The following is a 19,800-nucleotide window of genomic DNA, read 5'->3' on the forward strand; positions in this document are numbered from 1 at the left end:
TTCTATACTCGATGAAGTTCATTATTCATCAAAAAATAAAAGGGAAAAAGTTATATCATAGACTCAGTAAGTGACTTTCAGCTCTCAAGATTCCATCATGGACATCATTAAATAAGGGTATTGCAGATGTTATTCAACAGCATTAATGATAATCACTTTTCAACCATTACAGCTGAATGATTAATGTCTTCTTGCAGTAACTTTGGCAAGAGAACAGAGAACATTGAATTGCTGATATTTATCCAGCAGGGTTATATTCATGAATAAAACAAATGGGAAGAAACTCTTCAATAGAGGTGGAGAGTTTCAATTCAAGGAGAAAATAAAATAGATTTGTCCCTTACAAGAGATTCAATGCAGAATCAGCTTGAATAAGCAAAATTGAATAGCAAGAGATGACGTGTAAAGCAGTCCCATGAAATGTATTTCTTCATGATTGGGGTCCATTGGCAAAGGAACTTACAGTAAAGCCATGGAACCAATCTCATTAGGGTTTTGTGAAGCTCAATTGTGTTCAGTACTCTCTGGCAAACATTGGCCCATTCATGTTAAAAATATATATTAGTGCCCCAAGTGGGAAAGGTTCTCCCACAGTGGATTATCCATTTTTTGTAATAGATCCTAACTATTCTCCATTATGGAGTGGAAATGAATGCAGAATGGTGAGGCAGTGGGTGCTTACCCAGGTCCAATTGTAGAAGTAGAATCTAGTGTTGCACTAAATGCTTAAAAGGGGTATTGATTACATCGCTGTAGAAAAAGACCGGCATGTTAACGAATTACCATCCCCCCCCCTCCCCCTCCTCCATTTGATAAAATGGTAAATAAAACTAATAACAGTAATAGTAATGACAATTTAAGACTAACTAGCAGACTAAATATATAATACGGGGTGTTGAAATGCTGGAATACTATGAAACTACTTAATTTCTTGCAATGCTATGACTACATTTCCGTAGATATGCAAGCCCAAACAACCCACAGTTCAACACAGGATTACAGTATCAAATAGAACTTATGATGAAGGATGAGAAAGAATGATAAATAGAAGAAATCACAATATTAGTAGAGAATATACTCCTGGTATCATAAAATGCTCGACGTAACAATGGAACTCCGCCTTGCCGAACTCCATGATCCACGGGTAATTCAACAGATAACAGAGACGTGAAGTGCCGATGAAACTGCAATAAACAAAAAATTATCATTAACAAGGAACAAATCCGTCCAAACTCTAGACGAACCGCAGATGGTCTAGACGTGGAAGATTCGAGTTCAGTACTCACACATCGAACCTGGAACAGGGGCTTCGGGGTAAACCCTAGCCAACTGAATCTGCCCATTACGGCGGCCAGACAATTCGCTGTGTCTACGACAGGGTTCGCGAAGTTCGTCAGCGCCCACTGTCGAATACTATCGAACGGTCTCTCCTACCCGCGGGAGAGTTCGAATCTCGCTTTAGTTAACCTTGTTGCGCCTCGTTGAAAAATGGAATCGGTGCCGGTCAGCAGTTTGCTAATCGGACGAACCGACGACATGAGCCAGAATTCCGGATCGGTTCACATATTTTATCGAATAGACTATACTACCCTTCCATGTAAAAATTTACAAGGACACTTGCCCCGGAATCGGCACCATGGCGTGTCCCTTCAAGTTATAAGGCGCACTCGCTTACATGGCAAAGCAGCATTGTACATGTGTACTCCCACCTATAGTTCAATATTTTTTTAATGTAATTTTGACACCAAAAGCAAAAGGAAATACCGAATAGGATTCCCACATTTACAGGTGACATGTGGAATACAACTTTTTTTGTTAGCATTTTGTTTCTATAGAAAATTTCTTGAAGGTTGGCGCATATTAAGGCAGTGTTTGATATCCATTCTTGAAATGCATTTTAGATCAATTTTTCTATCTTAGATGATAAAAAAAATTGTTTTTATTGTTCGAGAATACAAAATTGACTTAGAATGCATTCCAATAATGGATACCAAACACAACCTAAGTTTTCTATATAACTAATCAATGTGGTAGAGAGGGGAACAAGGAAGTGAGGAAGAGATGGGCACAAATTAGCTTCCGATGAAAGAGGTTAATGTTCTAAGGGGGTGCAAGGTTGTGGTCCTTGCTGCTTGGTTCAAAAGCGATGGAAACTATGAGCAAAAAAGTCATAGTAAAGCAATCTACTTCACTAGGCAGAGTGACATTGATATGGGTGTCTATAATTTTTTTATTTATTTATTGGTAAGAGGGTGTCTATTATTATGACTTAGGTCTTGGTGATGAAACTCAAATTAAGATGATGGTTTATGGGGATTACTAACATGTTTGTTGTACAATGAAATGATCAATACGATTCCAAGTGTACAAGTGAATATGTCATACTTCAAAGAAGATTTTAGTTGATGAAATGCAAGTCATTCCTTAAGATATGAACAAAGAGGTATGGAATCTTAAGGAATATAATTGGAAAGCTTCATCAAGTCCAAATCCATCCGTGGTTGAAGACTTCAATACTTGGAAACATCATGGAGAGTTCATGCTCCATAAACTTGGAATTTTGTATTGTACTTGTATTATTCTTTTAATCTAATGTATGTTATATGTGTAAGTTTAAAAAGCTCGTGATTAAGTCACCTAAGCCTTAATGGAAAACACACACCCCCCCCCCCCCCCCCCAATAATAGGAGGCTGACTATAGTAACTTAAGTGTCATTGATATGTTCAACGACTCTATATTTATGTCCTTTGTAGCTTGACGAAAGTTTGCGGTAAACTTAAAAGGCCAAATCATGATCATTTGTGTGAAACTCTACTTTAGATATATTAAGGGACTTAATGAGGCCTTTTACAATAATAATATACAATAATCAAATACCTATAACCTGAGCTTAAACTTTAAATATATTATGATCTTTTGAGCTTTAATGGTTCTAGAAAGAGATTTTGTTTTTAAATATATTGTGATCTTTTGAACTTTAAGGGTTCTAGATAGAGAATTTGTTCTAAATTAACATGTACATTTTACCTTATTAGAAGTATTATCTGTAACTTTCAATATTTAGAGATTGTTGTCCTTATATGTAATGTGTGTCCCATACAAATAGAATCACTAAGGTAATTATTCAAAGGTTGGTAGTTAGAAATTAAAAAATTACAAAGAAGGTTGATAGTCAGCCATTTGAAAAACTACCATTTGTAAGGTAAAGCAATTGAGTTAGTAAAAAGCCTTTGGGTGTGAATTTCCTTTAAACAATGGGTATAGGCAAGGTTGTGGAACCATTATAAAACATTATGTTTCTTCTTTTGCTTATTTTACTTCCCACCTTTTTTAATTATTTGAGTGTATGGTCAAAGTCAAACTTGTATTCAATTTGTTAGAAAAAATTTGCACTAGTTTATCCTTGCCTTAATTTTTCAATTCATCCTCTTTCGAGTTGCATATTAATCCCACAAATGACGTTTAGAAAGACTTAATTTGATCCCAGCCCTCATGAAAGTAATGACCGCTGTATTGATGCTTGTGTTCTTTTCCATTGACTTTTACGTTTCGATTATGTGGGTTTTTCTCTATCCTCCCGAATTATATGGACCATTATCAAAGAAGTTGTAATCTGTGGCGTGATAGATTCTCACATTGGCGGCAAGGGGAACCATCTCAATTTTTAATTTATGAAAGAATGTTCTCTGTGTTGCAACGCAGGCAACGCACAGACACATGTGCAGAGGGACAGAGTGGTCATTGCACCCCTACGCTGCGGCACATAGAACAGCGCCCATTGGTTTATACTTTATACATCACTTCATGCGTAACATGAGGGCCCTTAATTTCTATCCAAACGTAGACTTGTATGGTGGTGAACCTTCTCGATTTTTTTTTCCGACCAAAAAAAAAAAAAAAAAAAAATTCCCATGTTGTCGTTGACAGTCTCAGCCCAATTTAAGACTCGTAGTACCGAAACTGACCTCAAATCATAGATCCCAGAATGCAATTAACCTGGACTGGTTTTAACTCTAATTTCAAAAAAAGGTCAAAAGTGTACGCCAAGACGTTCAAGGGTAATAATGTATTTTTAATTTTTCGTAAACGGTAATAATGTATGAATATCTTAGCCCTTGCGCTTATCACGTTAAGTTCTTTGGTTTTTTAAGGCCACGAGGAAAAGATCCGAAACTATACTTGCGTAACGAGCCTGCCTGTGTCGCGCTCCCTCCTTATTATATAAGGCCTCTTCGCGTAGTCTTTAAGCCTCGTTCATCTCTCTGAGGAGTAAGACCGGCGTAGAGCAGAAATGGGGCTTTCATCCAAGGTAAACTCTCATGTTTGAATTTTCTCTTCGACCTTCTAAGACCTCTCTAATGGTATGTGATGGTAGCTATGCTCGCAAAAGAGCAATGATTAAACCTCTTTTAATTTTCTGTTCAATTGTTATGTTATAAACCCTACAGGAGTCCAGATATTTTGCAAGCTATGGTTTTTCTCTTTTCTGAATCTCCTTGGCTTCTGGATTTGTATTTCGCAACATCAATTCACAGATTTACCTGATAGTCGGATCTCAATCCAACAGATTGTGAAATCGGCTTTGTAGTTTTTTTTTTAAAGTTTTTTCTCCCCCTCCCTATTGATGAAACAACAGTGTTTTATATTTCAATAACGCCAGGTTTTGGTTGTCCATGTTGATTTCTTAGCTTCTAATGTTCGTACAAAATTGAGTCTTTTGTGCTGGCGTATCAAAATTTGGCTTCTTTTTCCCTTTTCTTTATTAAAACATGATATATGACTTGTAGCGTGAATCAAAAGAGAGAGTAAATGACAAAATTGAACTCCCTCGAATAGAGAAGTGATATGTTTAAATATTGTTGAAGTATGAGAGTTTGTTGAATCTGTTTTGTTGCGATTTGTGAAATTTGGATCTTTTGGCCCCCCTCCCCCTTCCACTCCCATTCCTGAAGGTTTGTTGTGGTAGGTTTATCAACGTGTAGATGGATAAGTATCAGTATATCACATACACCTAATAATGTGATAGTTGTTTGTTAATTTTTTGTTGTGCCCACCTAAATATATTTGCCTAGTTCCATGAGGAAGGAAGCCCATATGCAACTATTTTGATTAATAGTACATAGGTAAAGGAAAAACAATATAAGACACGCTTGTGTTTGCTACTTCGCTGAAACCCTGGTTCTTCATTGATAAATTTCAGATTTCAAGTCAATGATGTGTTTGTTATGCTATCAGTGGGATTTACTTCCTATTCAAAAAGGAATCCAAACTAGTTTCCCTATTATACCGTGGTGGATGTTCAGCTATGAAATAAGTTCATGTTTTTGAGAATTTTGTTGATTATGGTTTTGAGTGATGAAGACAAGTGATTCAGGACTCTTTTATCTGATCAACGTACAAGTCATTAAGCCTTTGTAGGTGTTAAATTAATATGTTGAAACCTGAAAACCATAGCAGGGTCCTACTTGACCGATCTTGAGTTGACTTGGCCCATCCTGCCTGATTTTGACTGATTGGACGCAAAACTTGGGTATTGGGTGGATCAGACTCGGCCAATCCAATCCCGATACTTAAAACCATTATATTGGCGGTGCTATGTTCACTGATGCCAGCCATTATATTATATGAACAGGTTCATTTTGTCATTTTAAGTATAGAATAAGCAGTAGCTTATCTGTACAAACTGATTATTTTTTGCCATGGGGCAGAGGTTTGAGTGGAAAATTATTTGATGACCTCAGCATTAACTCGTTAGCCATTGTAGAGGAGCCTTGGGGATTTAACATGAACTAACATAAAAAATTAGAGAGAGTATAATGCTAGTAATATGAAACCATGGAAAGGTCGATTGTTCTTAATGGTGGCATGTATGTTGGATGTTCCTCTAGCTCTTTGAGGCATTTGTCACCGGAGTAAATGAACCAGACATGTAAAAGGTAAATATGCAGAAACAATAACAACAATTCAGCCTTATCCCAACTAAATGGGGTCGGCTACATCGATCCAAGTGAAAACAAGCTAAAAAGACAAAGGAAAAGAAAAGGAACGTGCAGAAACTAGGAAAATATTCACATCTCTATCTGTTGGTCAGTATCTTTTTTGCTTGCATGCGTGACACACACCTGTTTGTTTGTGTGCATGCTTATTCACAATTCATATAGTGAGAAGTGCATGAGGTTTGGTAGCTTGTGTTTTAATTGCAGAAACCTTCACATTGTTGTGTTTGTTAGTAGTATCTCTTGTCATCGTAATTGTTACTAGTTCTGATTCCCATGACATTTTTCATTAAGATGAGAGATGAAAGGACTTTGGTTGGAGTGCTGGACAAATCTTTTGCTCAATGCTGGCCTACATTTAGAAAGCTTGGGTTGTGGAGTTTAAAGTGTTATGTCATGTGAATGTGCTAGCTTTGTTATATCTGTATGTATATGAGGGATAAAAAGTGATGTTCATCAAACCCCTGGGCATATTTTATAATTTATACAGGTTAGAGGGGGAGCTTCCGTAGATGCGAAATATGAGCTGCATATTCTTTTATTACTCGTAATATTTTATTGTCATTCTCTTGTAGTTCAATCAACAATTTTATCACAGAAAGCTCCAACTCACCATAAGCATGCATAAAAATAGCTCCACAAACGCATGACTTCAAATTCTTAAGATACAGTTGTTCTTGATTGAATTGTTGCTCGGCTGCTCCGAAGGCAATTGTAAAATAAGAAAGAAACAGAGGTATGTTGAGTAATGATCTGAAATTTTCTGTCTTGCAGGATCGTAGAGAGGAAGTCATCCAAGCATGGTACATGGATGATAGCGATGAGGACCAGAGACTTCCTCATCACCGAGATCCTGAGGAGTTTGTGTCATTGGATCAACTTGAAAGTACACATCATACAAAAAATTATAGTGTCAAAGTTTCTAGATACATGAGTATTTGAACTAATTTGTTGATACAATTATGTCGACCTTGCAGAACTTGGTGTCCTCAGTTGGTGTTTAGATGCAGATAATTACGAAACTGATGAGGAATTAAAGAAGATTCGTGAAGCCCGTGGATATTCTTATATGGTGTTCCTTATAATCTCATATGAATTATTTAGCTAGAGTTTTGCTTTGTATGGACAGATAGTTGTCTCGTTAGTATTATCGCAAATTTATTTTGTGCCTTCTTTTCTTTAGGATTTCTGTGAGGTATGCCCTGAAAAGCTACCAAATTATGAGGTGAAGATTAAGAGCTTCTTTGAAGAACACCTTCACACTGACGAGGAAATCCGCTACTGTGTGGCAGGAAGTGGTAGAATTATGTATTCTTTTGGTTTTGACTTTTTATTACTTAAACTATGAACATTCGATTCAGGCCTTTCTATTTCAACTTTATTTTGAAGGTTACTTTGATGTGAGGGACCAAGATGACCGCTGGATCCGCGTATGGGTAAAGAAAGGGGCTCTGATTGTATTACCAGCTGGAAGTTATCACCGCTTCACGCTGGATAGCAACAACTACATCAAGGTACAAACTTTTGCTTGCTTTGTTTACTACCATATATGTGCAAAAAAAAAAATGATTATTTATCTTTTATTTTAGATAAGGTTAACCTTGTTAAAGAGAGAAGTCTTATGACAATGAAAGAGACAAGAAACTGAAATGGAATGTAAGGTCCCACATATATGCCTACGATTAGTGGCTTATATGCCTAATGAAATAGAAGAGTAGAAGCTAATCTATTAAAAAAGCAGAATTCTCATGCATAAAATGCACTGGGGGGGGGGGGGAGAGGATTTTGTGTAGCGGAGGTTAACTGATGCAGATCGAGTAGATGGAGACGAGAAGAGAGAGATTGCTGGATGAAGGAGAGGGGGGGGGCAGGAACCAAATCGTATGGGGGAAAGGGGGGAGAGAGAGTGAATCCCCAAATCATGGTGAGGGGAGCGAGAGAAAGGAGAGAACAAGAGGCAACAACCTCACTATCAACATAATACCAAGTCAATTCCATTAATCAAATCGTTTGGCTGTGAAGCCTTGCAATATATTTATAATTCTGGTCTGAAACAGTTTCGGACTTGAGGAAAAGATGAACGGAAATAACTAGGAAATCTTCCTCTAAATGCCTGGCTGATTTGGAGGTTCCTTAGCTTACTAAGACACAATAATAAAAGAAATCCCTCCCAATTGCAGACCATGTGAGTTTCCTATTCTAATCATGACTCTTAGGAAGAGGCTGAGATTTGATAGGAAATAATCCAACCTTTACAAGGAAAGTGGCTCAGATTTTGTAGGAAACAATCCAGCTTTACAAGGAAACCGGACTAAATAATAAAAAACAAACAAATAACTGATGAAAACTAATCCCATGATTGTATGGAAGATAATTCAGGAAACCTTTATGCGCAAACCATAAAATTCCTTCAAACTGGGTCCCACAACTTGGATAAACCTGATATAAGTAAACTACTGACAAAAGAAATTAATACCTCCCCTACACATTTAACCATTGTGCCCCACTAACAAATTCAAAATTAATTTACTTCTGGTTTTAACATTATCTTATAGTTTAGGTCCATGGTATTATAATGCTCTGAATCAACAAATACAAATCCATGACATTGATTTTGAGATCAAACACATCTGGTTCATAGTTGTCAAGGCGTCGCCTAGGCGTCCAGGCGCTTTGGTCGACTTATGTGCCTTGGTCGCCTAGGCGGGCGCCTTGGACGCCTGCTTGGTGTCGCCTTGATTTTTTATCCTCTCCACCGGCTTGTGTCGCCTAGCTGCCGTGACAACTATGACCTGGTTTTGCCCTTGCCCTTGCATTAGGAACAAGAAAAGACGAGATGTACCGAGCCTAGAATGCACATCCATGACTGTATAGCATGAACTTCCCAACTCACCCAGGAGAGTAACAAATTCACGTGCTCAAATCCCTTACAGATGGAAGCCTTATGAAAACACACTTTAAGGAACCAATTGATAACACTTTTCCTCTTTTGTGTGTTTGTCCTTAAGATGTTGTTTATCCCCCTCCAAATGACCCAACTCATACAAACAGTTGAAGCATCTGAATAATCTCCCCCCCTCCAAACCCAGTGACACATAGGTTTGATTTCCACCAAGCTAGTAGATCTATGAAGCTGTTTGGGCAGGCCAAGCCAAGAAGGGGGGCCTGGTGACTGAAGTACAAGGACAGTGAATGAGACATGGTGATCTGATTCAGCATTGTGTTTGTACTGACAAATATTTGCATGATGAAGGAAATTTTGTTATTGTTTAGGCATTTATTGTTGTAGAGAGATGCCTGTTAAAATTAAAAAAATTGACTAAATTTTCCAAAACACCAAGAATGAAAATAAGCACAATGCAGTTGTGAACTTTCTTTTTTGCTTCATTCCCAGTGTAAACTCCCTGGTTGGGATGGTGGTGAAAGCCGGCATTGCTGTTGGTGGTTGAATTGCTGTTTGTTGTATTCATTATGCATTGTTGATTGTCTTATGTGTTGCCATTGGATGTCTTGCTGCTTTTGCTGTCAACACTACTGGTGGTTGTCCTTATTCCGTGCACTTGAAAGTAGTTTATTTTGACAAAAGTGGTCGCAACAGTACAACCTTTTCCATAAATATTTGGGGCACCGTTCCTTCTCTTGAACATACATGGCAAAAGGGTGAAGGAAAACTGAACTGCTCTTATTTCCATTGATGAAACTAACCAAAAAAATGCTAGCACAAACTCTTCTCATTAGGTGGGTTTGTGGGAATAAGTTGTATTAGGGTTTGTTCATTCTATTTGGAAAATTGACATATTCATTTTTCTTTTGTTCTAAATGATATACTTCATGCAGTGTCACGTGTGAAGTAACTACTGATTTTTAGTTAAGCTGATGTGTCTTAATGATATATTCTTGTAGGCAATGCGGCTCTTTGTGGGAAATCCAGTGTGGACTCCATTTAATCGCCCTCATGATCATCTTCCAGCAAGGTATTTATCATGTACTCCGTTTTTTTTTTTTTTTTTTTTTTTTAAACTTTGGATTTTAAGATTCTTCCATTATATTCTGAGAGAGAGCTTTTGTATCCATCAGGAAAGAGTATCTTGAAGCTTTTATGAAGAAGGATGCCTCCAACCAAGCTGTTGATGCTGCTGCTTAAAATCTCATTTACATCCTATATCTCAGAAAATCAGTTTGACCAAGGTTTCAGCTTTAAGCGTACAAATAGAACCTAAGATAACATGTACCTGAAGTAAATATTAGTTCCTGTATTGTGCTGTGCTCTTTAGTTTTTTATGTGTGATGGCAACTGTTTCAAGTTCTAGTCATGGAATTGTACCCCCCCCCCCCCCTTAAAAAAAATAAAAATAAAAAAGCTAGCCTCGACTTATGTGGATATGGGTTTTATGCTTGCCTTGCTAGAAATATTTTTTTGTGCTGCATCGGTTAGCTACACGGTCAAGTTGGGAAGGCTCCCACTTGATCTCCCTCATTCAGTATGGCATAATCATGGTGGGAGTTTTATTGCCTCGGATGAAACTAGCATTTCCATTTTCCTTTTGTGATCTATCATCTCTCATCTCTTGTACTGTTCACTTGATGATACTTAATAGACCTTGGGTACTGGGAATTTTTATTGGGGGGGGGGGGGTGGTTTGTTTGGTTTACAAGACTTCAGCATCTGTTAATCCAGCCTACAGAGAAGTGAAGATGATAAGCCTTATAGACCTTTGGTATTGGGGAAGGGGGGTTTGTTGTGTTGGGTTGGGGGGCAGAGGTTTGGTTTAGTTTACCAGATTTTAGCTTCTGATAATCCAGCGTACAGAGATGTGAAGTTCACAAGCTCGAGTCATTGAAAAGATACGTCTCTTTTAAATTCCATTAACGCAAGGTCAGGATTAAAGAATTTAGAAGCACCCAAAGGTTTTTTGTTTTTTTTTCTTCTGTACAGTTCACTTATCAGTTTGGAATTTAAAGCTCCCCCAATCCCAAGGTTTAAGACAATACTTTGGAACAGTTTCTACAAAATCTAAAAAAGCTGTCTTCAACGTAACATGGCCAGATCTGATCCGGGTTTCTCTTTTTGCTTCTGCCACTGTGGGGCCTGGGGGAAGTGTCAAGCTCCTACCTTGTTGGAGAACAGTCCAGCCCAAGTCCATGGTTAGATCCCTATATGGCATAAGGTTACATGCAATCTTCGTGGATGGAGCTTTTAAGAGATCAAGTAGAGGGGTCGTCCGATGCTGGTTTTGTGGCTGCTAAGCTTATCATTTATCATTTAACTCCCCTCTTGCCAAAAGGTGTCAATTGGTTCGGTTTTGATTTCGATTCAAGATATCATATGTACTAATCGAATTCAAATTGAAACCAAATAATTTTCGTAACTTTAAAATAAAAAACGAACCGAACCAGTTCGGTTTCTATATTCAGTTTCTATATGATCTCGGTATTTTGATTCAAATTCAGTTCAAGTGAAAATAACCTGCTCAAAAAAATACAACATTATAGAGGTACAGTCACACTGTCAAATCCAATACTTTTCAACCCATTTTATACAAGACAACAAAGAAACCGTAGGTAATTTTACACAACTCGAAAAAGGCATATGAGTGTGGGTGCTGACTTAGTATTATTTATATTTGGTTTGGTTCATAAAGGTTACATTGTATCCAGCTTGGTCTGGTCGAAATTTACAGGTTTTAATCTAAAACCAAAACAGAACAGAATGAAGTTTGCTCATTTGCACGCACGTGAACCAACCCAACAAACAAGGAAAGGATGCCTCTCAGGGCATTTGAGAATGAACTAAAACGTTATACTTCAGTAGGCATCGATGCCTACTGAAGTATAACAAAGTATAACATTTTACTATATGCTCAGCTTAAAATGAGTAGAAGAAGTAACCAAAATTACAAAAGATTGCATTTTATATTTTATATTAATCTCTATTTCATAACATTTTGATAATTTTACTAAAATTTTGAATTTGAGCAACTTTACTTGCGTACTTTGGACTAAAATTTTTTATTGAGATGTATGTGGGATCGTCTATCATATGGACTAACCCATGTCCTGCCAAGTGACAAATCGTAAAGGTAGTGTGGAGTGTTATACTTTACTAGGCATAGTGACGGAAAAGAAATTTTTTTTTTTTGGAGGGGCGGGGGGTGGGACCACCATCCTCAATTGACCATGCCCATTTAGTATTCTTCGTTATTCTCAATTTAAAAAATACAAATAAAAAACAAACAAGTATATACTAAGTTAATAACTACAACTAGTGTTCCAGCCTTCCAGGAAATACTTCTTTACAGAAATGGAGCCTTTTGGGTACATTGTTCCAGTACAGGGTAACTAACTGGATCTGAACTGCCCAATGGACCATGCCATTTAAAGCCTTGAAGTAGTCTTGTGTACAGCTAAGGTCCAGGGCAGTGTAGACCAGCCAAGCAGCCAAGCAACCAAGCAACCCCACCTTAACCTATTAGTAATGCCACATCGCTCTTGTGTCAGTTGGGGGTTTTAATATATAATGAAGACCCTGACAGAGGAGCAAAATGGGGCTTTAATGATAGGTAAAGGTTAGTTTCCTGGCATGTCTTACTGGTCTCTTGACATCTATTGAAAGGTGACCAGAGTTGTTCAGTTCTTCATATTATCTTGTTTCCCTTCTCTCTAGAATCTTTAATTGATTTCTACATTGCAATGGCGAGGTACTAAGGTCAGAAAAGATGGAAATTCACATCTGAACTACAAGATCATGATTTAAAATTAACTTCTTTAACTTCATCATTTAATGTTATTTTTTTTCCCACAAAAAAAAACCCATTAAATTACTTAAAAATCATCAAAACATAGATTACATGTGGGGGGAGAGAATATGGACAACATAGGGATGAAATGCTTAAATCTAAGCTAGTGTACAGCTTTTCTCTTTACCTTTCAGGGCTCCTGGCTGTTAACACGGCTATGAAGCTCTAGCATCTCTTGATGATTGGGGTCAACAGACAGAGCAGCTCGGCAGTCCCGCAGAGCACCTGAGACATCTCCAATATGCTCATGGAATGCCGCCCGCAGGTGTAGAAGGTGAAGGTCGGCTTTGAATGCAATTGCCCTTGACAGCTCTGCAATGGCCTCCTTTTCCTTGTGGCTGTCCATCAAAACTGCTTCAACAAAAACCCAATAGCAATTTCAGTGTCAACTTGAGTGGGAAGACTTGTCTAGCCAATGAACTAAATTAGGCAAATAAAGGGATAGGGTTCTAAAGGTCCTATGTAAATGCAATGCATAAAGAGCAAGGCCACTGTACTGGCAAACATTCCATCGGCATCATCAGCATTATCAAAACAGTACTTCAGAGGTATGAGAGTGGGTGACTACTAATTAAGACACTTTTTCACACTTGTGAGGTAAAATAGTATGAACGGTCCAGAGAAGGATTAAAAAAGATTGTTATGCTTGATTTTTGGTTTAAAAATCTATTTACATATTGGACCTACTGAATAATGATAGATGGGGCCCTACTGCTACATATTCCTTGTGTGCAAGCAAATATTAATTCTTATGGTCTACAGAGATACAAACTTTAAATTGAAAAGGTAGGCCCAAAAATTTCATTTTCCATGTGCAACACATGAGCGACCATGGGAGTGTTAAAGCTGCAAATATAAAGTAGGGGAAGACAAAGAATATGACCTGCTGCTCGGTATCTGTATGGATAGACTCGGAGTGGATCTAATTGTGTGACCATCTCCAGATCTGCCTTTGTGAGTTCACGTTCACAATACTCAGACCTCTTCTCATAGGCTGATGCTTTGTTATGAGCCTTCTCAATCAATTTAGTCATTTCCTCATATGCAGCATTTCGATCGTTTCGGAGGGAATGGACCCGGGCAAGTCCCTGGTGGGCTCGGGTATGCCGAATTTTTAGGGCGTTAATGTAGCAATCAGCAGCTAAGTCCAGCTTCCCACAATCAACATACACACTGCCAAGATTGTTTAATGCCTGCAAAGATGTAGGTACAGAAAAGGGTTAAAAGAGTTGCAATCAAACTCTTATTATTTATCAGTCTCACCAACACACACACAAAAGAATGAAGATATAAAATGAGGGAAAGAGAATGCTACCTGGGCGAGTGCGGTGCGCTGCCCCTGCGCCCAGACACGGGCAGCGCACTGCACTCGCCCAGGTAGCGTTCTTTCTCCCATAAAACAAACAACACAATGATACATGGCCAACAAATTAATCAATCTAGACTGTTTCATTGGATTGCAACAATGGTTGATGCCTCATTAGATTGATGAGCTTCTAAATCAAAACTAACAAGCTGAAGCAAAAAGATGTTAGATGAAAAGAAATAGGGTAGGAAATGTCTAGATAGGGGGTAATATAGAATCGCAAGCCATAGTAGATGGCAGCTAGACCTCACATAGAACAAGAAACGGGGTAGGAAATGGCTTGACAGGGAGTAAGCATGGGATGACCCTCCAGCTATAAATGTAGATTGAAGAGGTGCAGGCTATAGGAATCTATACCGTTGGAATTAAGAATGAGAGGATTCACAATTTACTATAAAGATTAAATGATCTAGAATTGTGGGAAATAATGAAATATAGTAAGCTGACCTAGGTGGTGCATTAAGAGGATTTATATATCCTTTGTGATTGTTTTAGTGGGATTTTACGAAGAGGGATTACCAGTTAATTGTTGGATGAGTTCAGGTCACATTCAGTTGTACTTGCTTTCCTTATGAGCTACCGATAAAACATTATATATATATATATATGGGGCGCTGTTCTCTGTGCCGCAGCACAGCCTGCGCCCAGGCACATGGGGGTGGGCGCAATGACCACCCTGCCCACCTGCACAGGCTGCCCATGTGCCTGGGTGCAGGCTGCGCTGCGGCACAAAGAACATCTCCCTATATATATATATATATATATATAGAACTAATACATTGCATCTTAGCTATTCAGTAAACGGAATTGAGAACTCATATCACAAACAGCAAGGTCAGGTTGTTTTATCCATCCAAACAATGATCTTCCAGAAGGATCACATGTGCAACTCTATATTTAGACCTACATTGTAGCAACTACAATAGTAATGGAACATTTACCCAAAAAAAAAAGAGTAATAGAACTACCCCAAGTATCTATGAACTTAATTACTGTCATGGATTCATGGTCAATCACAGCACAAGTTTATATGGTTAAATGCCGAAGCTTACATATAAACTTGACACAGTACAGGCCTAATTTGGATCAGCTGCACTTTCATCAGTTTTCTCTACATTCAAGGAAGCATAGTACTTTCTTGATGCAGCTCAAAATGGGAAGATTTTCAAAATAAACTAGAAAATAAAGAAGATTACAGGATGACAAGGGTTAGAAAAGACCACATAACTCAAGGGTCAGAGAGGATCACTTAACTCAAGGTCTCTTGGGGACTCACTCAACGCTACAAAACCTTAAATTCACAATGGGGCTCACCCAGGTGGCCTGGCACACACAAAATTTCTAAAAATACAAATTATCAACTCTACCTTCTTCAAATCAAAAGATACATATATAGGCAAGGGGAAAAAAAAGAGCCGTTAGAAACATCTTGAAAAGAGTGCATTTGAAAAAAGAGCCATTACTTGAGAAAGACGTTGGAAGAGAGGAAGTGAAGTGGGCATTAAATGCTCATCATCATGACTCTCCCTTGTTATAAAAGAACTTGCCCTTGAGTTTGAAGCGGCAATCTTTATTTTTCACAAAATAACATTTTGTTGTGCTTCATTGAATACTAGATATTTACTCCCGTCTACCAGAGAGGCAAAATGATTCTTGGCAACCTTCTCCATTCTCGAATTCACTTCTTGATTTTTGGGTCGATTTTAGAAATTTCTCACCACAAGAATCGAAACTTGCTCTGATACCAAAATGATGCAGCTCAAAATGGGAGAATTCAAAATAAATTAGAAAATAAACAAAAAAATACAGGATAACAAGGGTTAGAGAAGACCACTTAACTCAAGGGTTAGAAAAGATGACTTAACTTTGGGTCTCTTGGGGACTCACTCACACCACTTAAGGACCTCAAACTCACAATGAGACTCACCAACACCCTAGTCCATAAACTCATAAACTTTAATGAACACATAACCGTACAAACTACGTAACAAGGACACTTCATTTTTTACTCTCTTTTTCGTGTTGGCACATACTGACACAAATACCAATGCCTACATCGCCAAACATGGACGGAATATTTGCAAGTTGCAACAATATCATGACTTAAATGGCAATTCATACATACACACAGACACTTTTCTTTCTCCTCTTCCATCATTTTCCCTTTTGGTGGTATTGCACTTGTACTAATTACACAACACAACCACAGCAGTTTCAGGGATAGAAGTTACAGTTCGAAGAAGTAATTCTTCATGCTGTACAAGTCAAGGATACAAAGGATCAATGTGTGTATCTTCTTATAAAGTTATCATCATCACTCTTTAATTATTTCCGATAAAAGCAAGGTGATAATGTCATTAGAAGCAGAAAAGGTGGCTGAAGCTTGGCAATTTGGTGCACACAAGTTTCAGATAGCAGGAAGATGGAGAAAAAAAGGTATACCTGTCCCTTGCGTAGCCTGTCTGATTGGCACTTCAATGCATCTTCAAGTAGTGAAACAACAGTTGAAAAGCATAAAGGATCAAGGCTAGAATCTGCCAAGGCATAGGCTTTCAAAAAGTAGGCCTCAAAGGATCTCTTAAGGTTGATTGATTCTTCAGCTTTCCGGAGACCTTCTTCACAATGACCTGTATCATATAAGATCCATCCCTCATAAACCAGACGTTCATGTTCACTTGATGCATGCTGGCGTGCCAGTTGTAGGCTTTGCATGGCCGCATCAGGACAGTTCAACCTGATAAATCAAAACATTGGGTTTCTATCTGCCTTGACGCAAGCATAATATTACCAACTAAAACACACAAGGAATGAGCCTTTTAGATACTAAAATATACCTAAGGAGAAGCAGAGACTGTCTGAAGTATAGAACACCCTTTGCTGCATCAGACTCGAGCATCTGAAAGATAACAGAGAGAGACCCAATATCATCAACTGAAGACCACCGGTCATACAGTTGCAACCAACAATCTGCGGTAGTCCAATTCTCAACATGCTCACGCACAAGAGTACGCAGTTGAGAAGCTGCCACCCGGCCCTCGAACATTCTATATTCTGGAGACAGTGTAAGAATCGCCTGAACATCACATAAGGCTGCCTGGTAATTCTCGAGTGCAAGATAGAAACAAAACCGGAGCTCCAAGCATTCAAAGGCTAGTTTAAACCCAATAATCCTATTGATCTCTGCTAGGGCAGCCTGAACATTTTGTTTCCTCATCAAGGATGCAGCTCGATACATGTATGGGTAGTTGAGCGTGGGATCCAACTCTGTTGCCTTATTGAGGTCTTCCCATCTCTTGTCACCTTCACAGTATAGTGACCTCTCCTGATACATCCATCCAAGGGGGCTGTAGGAAGAGATCACAGAGGTTAGCTTATCATATGACCAAAGTTTATAGCCCTTGATAGAGCTGAGCCTAGCCAAACCTGCAACAGAATAAACATGGCCCTCACAGAAAGCCACCTCAAAGAACAGCTCAGCCTTGTCATACTCCTTCCTCAAAAGCCTCACACATCCCAACTGATGAAAGGCTAACTGTCTCTGCCTACAAGTTACTGCTGACTCTACCAACTGTTCCAAGAAAGACACAGTTATATCTGACCGAGGATCTTGGTTCATAGCAACCTCACTCAATAAACAGTAGAGTGAAAATGACGCAGGCCCAACCATAATCGATCTTTTGCGTTGATCAGCATTACTGAATATCTTAACCACACGATCATCGTTCAAACAGTCAGGCAGCTCACGGAGAAAAACTTGCAAGCATGAAGAGGCAAGGAAAGAGGAACTCTCTTCAAGAGCATACTCCATGAGGTCAACCGCATCCTGCCTTGAGGAAACCAAAGATGCAAGTTTCCCATCACAAGCATCTTTAAGTCTTTCACAGCAAAACTTATTGGAAAATATTAAAATTTCCAAAAGTAAAGATGGAGGAATTCCCTCTAAACTGCCTGTTTGGCTAAACTCACTGATCACCCTCATAGTTGTAGCGGAGATTCCATTTTTGGACAAATCTATGACTTCCAGATTCGATTCCATGAAACATCCATTCAGCATAGCATGGAATGGAGCAGAGAGGGCTGCAATCTTCTGCCTATCACAGGCTATTTTCTCTTCTCCAATTCGAAAGAAGACGGTATCGGAAACATGGGTCCCAGTAACCTCGACTACTTCCGGGGACTTTAATTTCTTATCAGCAGGAGGCTGAGAAGCGATATCTATTAGCCTAAACTCTCTTTCGCATTTCCCACATGATGAAAGCAAGTCAGAGATAGGCTCCTCTCTTCTCTTCTCATACTTCAACCATGCCGCAAAAACAAGTTTTTCATGAACGCTGGTTGTTTTCAGCCATGCCAAACGGAGACTCCGGCGTTGCAATTTGACTTCTCCAAGGCCCTTAAAGACTTGAAACTGTAGCAAGTAGAGGCTTGACCGCTCGCAGAGAGGACAAGACTCAAGTTCTTCATGAATTTGAGCTAGAACTTCAACATAATCGATGGGCTTAAAGAACGGAAGAATGGGTGGTTCAGGTACCTTGATGAGAGATTCTCTAGCAAAAAGAAAAAAAAAAACAAAAAGGAACCTCGTTTCAATCTCATGAAATATAAACTAACCAGTTTCGTAGAACCAGAGAATAGGGAGAACTTACATAGAAGAGGGTGAATGGAAAGAGGATTTGAACAGCTTCCCTCTTTCAACTTGAAGCCATGACTGTGGATTTAGAGCATTAAGCTGTGTCTCTTTGCAGGATTCAGAGAGGAAGAGATTCTTCATGGGGCATATCAGATTAAACAAATCCCAGATCTCCACAATCTCTAAATGGGTTTCTCTCCAAGATAAAAATTTTCATGAGGCATAGCAGATTAAACAAAACCCAGATCTCCACAAATCTCCAAATGGATTTTTCTCCAGCACTCGAAAGTCAGAACAAAAAAATTGGCATAAAATAAAATGAAACATAAAGAGGTCCTCTCATTCACTATTCAAAACTCACAACCTTAACTGGGGAAATTTTTCAGTGCCAACCAATATACAAAAGAATGAAAAAAAATAATAAATACAAAGACTGAAACCCTTGAATCTTTCCTTTTACTGCTCAAATACGTGATTACAAAGAAAATAAAACGTCATGGACTCTTGGCACAGAAGAAGGAAGTGAAGCTCGCTATGACTATTCTTTGATTCTTACTCTACAGAGGCGAACAGACGCAGCTTTCCTTCCACAATCCTTTTTCTCCTCAATCATGAACGAATCTATGAAGTCTTATTCATGATAAAAAGGGAAATAAATCAGCAGAAACCCCAAAACAAGTACAAAACGATTTACAGCAAACAAGATCTCCACCAGAAACACTACCAACTCCACATTAAACGTAACCGAATCTCAAATAATAAAGACTAACTAAAGACACTACAGAGACCCAACTAACATGTTCAATATATCAAAGCAACAAACCCAGAATTTTTTTTTTGGGGTGGTGGTGGTGGTGGAGAGGGAAATTAAAAACAAACTCACTTATTTGTTGCTTGAATTTCAGATTTCCAGTTTCAAAATCTTAAAATCACGGCCAACGGTACTCCATTAGATCAGCAAGAAGGGGGAAAAAAATAAAAAGCTGTAAAAGAGGAAAATTTACAGTTGT

The 19,800-nt window shown here is 38.5% G+C and overlaps 3 protein-coding genes across 6 annotated transcripts in view; 1 reads left to right on the forward strand and 2 right to left on the reverse strand.

Annotated features, from left to right (window-relative positions):
• The window catches only part of LOC122642673 (chaperone protein dnaJ 1, mitochondrial), a 32,232-nt gene extending 30,750 nt beyond the window's left edge, over positions 1-1,482 (reverse strand). The window contains exons 1-2 of one of the 4 annotated variants that reach the window (XM_043836221.1): positions 1,287-1,482; positions 1,079-1,184 (exon numbers count right to left, since the gene is read on the reverse strand). In XM_043836221.1, the coding sequence (XP_043692156.1) occupies positions 1,079-1,184; positions 1,287-1,343 (163 nt within the window). In that variant the 5' untranslated portion in view covers positions 1,344-1,482. The remainder of the gene's footprint in view (positions 1-1,078; positions 1,185-1,286) is intronic. The other 3 variants (XM_043836218.1, XM_043836217.1, XM_043836220.1) reach the window with 3 other exon arrangements.
• A 2,695-nt stretch (positions 1,483-4,177) lies between these two features.
• On the forward strand, positions 4,178-10,322 carry LOC122644126 (1,2-dihydroxy-3-keto-5-methylthiopentene dioxygenase 2). The gene is made up of 7 exons (XM_043837730.1): positions 4,178-4,310; positions 6,772-6,883; positions 6,975-7,069; positions 7,181-7,295; positions 7,387-7,511; positions 9,901-9,971; positions 10,075-10,322. The coding sequence occupies exons 1-7, from the start codon at positions 4,293-4,295 to the stop codon at positions 10,139-10,141; spliced, it is 603 nt and encodes a 200-aa protein (XP_043693665.1). The 5' UTR covers positions 4,178-4,292; the 3' UTR covers positions 10,142-10,322.
• A 2,471-nt stretch (positions 10,323-12,793) lies between these two features.
• LOC122642114 (ETO1-like protein 1) lies at positions 12,794-19,180 on the reverse strand. Its single transcript, XM_043835531.1, has 5 exons — positions 18,807-19,180; positions 16,995-18,707; positions 16,603-16,894; positions 13,678-13,987; positions 12,794-13,145 (listed from the first exon to the last, which is right to left on the reverse strand). Exons 1-5 carry the CDS (start codon positions 18,929-18,931, stop codon positions 12,925-12,927), a joined length of 2,661 nt encoding a protein of 886 aa, XP_043691466.1. The 5' UTR covers positions 18,932-19,180; the 3' UTR covers positions 12,794-12,924.
• Between the last annotated feature and the right edge of the window lie 620 nt (positions 19,181-19,800).

This window comes from Telopea speciosissima, chromosome 10, assembly GCF_018873765.1.
Source record: "Telopea speciosissima isolate NSW1024214 ecotype Mountain lineage chromosome 10, Tspe_v1, whole genome shotgun sequence".
Lineage (NCBI taxonomy): Eukaryota > Viridiplantae > Streptophyta > Magnoliopsida > Proteales > Proteaceae > Telopea > Telopea speciosissima.

Bases quoted from the DNA above. Each gene is read 5' to 3' on its own strand.
- LOC122642114 (XM_043835531.1), bottom strand. From the start codon at position 18,931: ATGAAGAATCTCTTCCTCTCTGAATCCTGCAAAGAGACACAGCTTAAT. The intron at 18,708-18,806 runs GTAAGTTCTCCC...TCTTTTTGCTAG, and splicing joins TTCCATTCACCCTCTTCTAT to AGAATCTCTCATCAAGGTAC. The intron at 16,895-16,994 runs GTATATTTTAGT...TTGATTTATCAG, and splicing joins CAGTCTCTGCTTCTCCTTAG to GTTGAACTGTCCTGATGCGG.
- LOC122644126 (XM_043837730.1), top strand. The intron at 6,884-6,974 runs GTACACATCATA...TCGACCTTGCAG, and splicing joins GTCATTGGATCAACTTGAAA to AACTTGGTGTCCTCAGTTGG. The intron at 9,972-10,074 runs GTATTTATCATG...TGTATCCATCAG, and splicing joins CATGATCATCTTCCAGCAAG to GAAAGAGTATCTTGAAGCTT.